General features: G+C 34.0%; 1 protein-coding gene across 1 annotated transcript; it reads right to left on the reverse strand.

Moving 5' to 3' along the window:
* Positions 1-225: 225 nt before the first annotated feature.
* LOC145563394 (B3 domain-containing protein REM16-like) lies at positions 226-2,960 on the reverse strand. The gene is made up of 5 exons (XM_081623841.1): positions 2,684-2,960; positions 1,519-2,005; positions 1,158-1,310; positions 704-891; positions 226-589 (listed from the first exon to the last, which is right to left on the reverse strand). Exons 1-5 carry the CDS (start codon positions 2,777-2,779, stop codon positions 311-313), a joined length of 1,203 nt encoding a protein of 400 aa, XP_081479967.1. The 5' UTR covers positions 2,780-2,960; the 3' UTR covers positions 226-310.
* Positions 2,961-3,400: the final 440 nt, after the last annotated feature.

The following is a 3,400-nucleotide window of genomic DNA, read 5'->3' on the forward strand; positions in this document are numbered from 1 at the left end:
AACCATTACTTTGCCAAACACTCACAATTTTTGTTAAGGAGTGGTTTGACCAAGTCAAACCACTAAAAGCTATTTAAAAGCTACTCAAACGCTAGCGCCGAACATGCCCAATAGTATGTAGAAGATTACTAGATCGTTCGTACTATTTTCATAGTCGATGCATTCATTGTTAATCATACCAATAAACCAGACAAGTAGGATAGAGAAGTACAATTACAGCAGCCATCTAGTCTAGCACAAAATTTACAAAACAGAAAAACATTCATCAATAATACAGCAACAAACCCATCCATCAGTCAAGGTAAAGTTACTACACGTCTACGCTAGGAAGAACAATTTCAGGAACCACTCGGAATAAGGTAACATCGAGGACAAATCTTTCATTCTTCGAGACAGAAGGAACAAACAAGCACACATCGTATTCCTCCAAGAAGTTGTCGCGAGCAAAAGTTTTCCATCTTGAACCTTGAAAACCTAGTTTAGTTCCATCTTTGTAAATGCTGCACTCCCATATTTTCCCCTGCATTCTGAGAGACACTTCTTGGCCTTTTCTAAATTGACTTTTAAGTTCCCATTCTGAAGGAATTGTCTGAAACATGACAGAAAATTGCACAGGTTAAAGCTAAAGCGTTGAATGTACAGGAAGTTATAGCTAAGAATAAGCTAATTAGGATTTATAATGCTATAAATTACATGACGTTACCATAAAAAAGCGCCTGTAAACACAGGAAGGTCTCATCACTACATGAAAAGAGTTAACGCACTGTTCTTTTGCTACCATGGCCTTTCTTAGAGCATTTGCTATCTCTTCATCAGTAATCTTTCTTCTATTTGATGTGTAGCACACTGAATAAAGACTTGATCCACTTCCTTTGCCAAAGATCTTTTTAGCTGCGAAGGAATCACAAGTATAGTCGTATGTAATCACCAAAGAAAACAAAGGGAAAAAAAATAACTGATGTAAGCTGAAACATGTATCAGGGAACTTTCATTTCTTGGTCATTCAATTCCCTAATCAAATATAAACAAGGGCTTTGATTCCTAGCCATTCTTTTGTACAGCTAAAAACTCAAGATATATGTACATTATTTCTGCAATTTTGAACACGGAAATATAAGTATTTAACCAATGCAAGTAGGAAGCACTATAAAACGTACCACCATTGCGATTCCTTTTCCTTGAAGCATTAGTTGGCAATTTTCCAGCTGAATTAGTAGTAGCTGCTTTATTCGGAGTAGTTTTAGCCTCTTCTGAGATGGAATATTCTTCATCAGAATTCTCGTCTGATTCATCTGGATCATCAGAAACATCTGCAGCAAGAATGAAGAGAAGAATACATAAAACTGTCAGACTTTTTTCTCTGAAGCCAATGAAACAGTAAAACTATCAAAAGTACAAAGACAAGATGCATTTGTCTAGTGACAATTTCAGAGTTAAGGGCTCCTGGAAGCGAAACTCCAGATTCCCTTTCGATCTTTATAAGGTATAGATTGTTCCACAAGGAAGAAAAATTTATACCTTTTGAACGAGCAGTTTTGGCAGAACTACTCTTGGGAGTCCTAACAGGTGTTTTTCTACGCCTGTCTCTAGAAGCATCATAATGACAGTCGTGATCTTCTTGGCTTGTATCATCAGTGAACTCGCCCTCACTCAAACTCTTTGCTGTATCTTCACTGCTGTCATCATTATGATCCTCCTCATCGTCTCCATCATCAGAGTTATGCTGTTGAGGTTTCCTCACAAAATATGAAGCTTCTTTCTCACATGAACTTGCTCGATCAAAGAACCAGACCTCGAAACATTCTCTTCGATTGTACTTAAAGACTAGGACATCCGCCTTCTTCAAAGAGTAAGCATCGGCAAATTCTTCCCACCCATCTCCATGAAACATAATATCATCCTTGTTTTTCTTCAAGTTAACATTCCAAGAAACTCCATTTACTTTAAGAACTACTTGTTCAGGTAACTTGGTTCTCATGTAGTCACTAAACTTCTTAGGAAGTGTCTGTTTTTAACACATTACGAAAAAAACACACATATAAGAGCAACAAAATGAAGAAGTTTAATAGGCTAAAAAATAGTAGTGTAACTCAAGGATTCGAACTGATGGACACTTCAGATACTTCCTCCGTGCTTTTAGTTGCAACGTTTTGACTTAAGTAACAATCCTATACGGCTATACCAAGAAATGTGACAACTGAATTTGGACTACTAATTTCGGACAAAGGAAGTATCTTTTCCAACCGATCATTTAGGAATTTATAATCATAAAATTGAAAATATTGGAATAAGAAAGTTCAATAAAGCCAACTTACATTCCTCTCCAGCTAGACAAATCATTTAAAAAGCAACCATGTCAATTGATAGCAATAATCCACACTAATAAAATACAGGAATTAATTGAAATTATAAAACGAACTACTCCATTCATCCCAGAATAAAAGCAACATTTGACAACCCTTAAAACTTGGGAAGTACAAGTAAAAAATTAACACTGAATTAGACACCAAAAATCACATTATTAATGAGCTATGTCACAAACTCAAGCAATGCATGTAGATTTGAAAGCATATCAAGATTACAAAAAAAAAAAAAAAAAAAAAAAAAAAAAAAAAAAAAAAAAAAAAAAAATCAATCTTTTACTAATAATAATAATTAAAAAGAGGGCCGAGGGTAAACTTACAAGGTGTTGATGAAAATCAGTGGGCAAAGTTAAAGAGAATTGAGAAAAGTGAAAATTCTTCCAGTAGATTTCCTCTTCCCATGTTCTGCTCTTCATATTTGGAAATGGTAATTGTGTTTCTTTTTGGAACCCAGATAACCAGAAAGAAATTATTAGTCAGTGCAGTAAATAATGTTGGGCTCCATGTATTCTGTCTCATTTTTTAGTAATTCTCTTTATCGACACATAATTTTGACCATTATATTTAATTTTCTGTTAGTAAAAATTAAGGAGTACTCCCTCCATTCTCAAATGATAGTCCTTTATTGGCAAATTTTAGTCCCAAAATTTTCACTCCATTTGCTTTTTTCAACAACCATTAATATTAATTTTTTACCAAAATACCCTCCAATTTGTAATAATATTTGTGCAAATTTAAGTTTTCCATATAAATTTTGTTTTTCCATATACTTTTATTACTTTTTCTCTCTACTTTTTGCATACCCAATGTCAATTTGCTTTTTTAATGTAATTTTACTATTCTCATTTGTGTTTATTAATTCCCGTGAAAAATGCCCATAAGGGACTATCAAAAGGAGCCGGAGGGAGTATAACATAATTAAAGTACTCCGTTTGAAAATATACATTACGACTAATTGTCTAATATAATGATATACAAGTAGTACTTTGTCCTTCCCCTAAAGAGTACTCCGTAAGAAAAATAAATCAAAGATGGTA

The sequence above is a fragment of the Chenopodium album genome, chromosome 10 (genome assembly GCF_948465745.1).
Source record: "Chenopodium album chromosome 10, dcCheAlbu1.1, whole genome shotgun sequence".
In the NCBI taxonomy this organism is placed as follows: domain Eukaryota; kingdom Viridiplantae; phylum Streptophyta; class Magnoliopsida; order Caryophyllales; family Amaranthaceae; genus Chenopodium; species Chenopodium album.

Coding starts and splice junctions, on each gene's coding strand:
- LOC145563394 (XM_081623841.1), bottom strand. CDS start 2,779: ATGAAGAGCAGAACATGGGAAGAGGAAATCTACTGGAAGAATTTTCAC. Junction 2,006..2,683: donor CTGATTTTCATCAACACCTT/GTAAGTTTACCC, acceptor TGTTAAAAACAG/ACACTTCCTAAGAAGTTTAG. Junction 590..703: donor TTTACAGGCGCTTTTTTATG/GTAACGTCATGT, acceptor GTCATGTTTCAG/ACAATTCCTTCAGAATGGGA.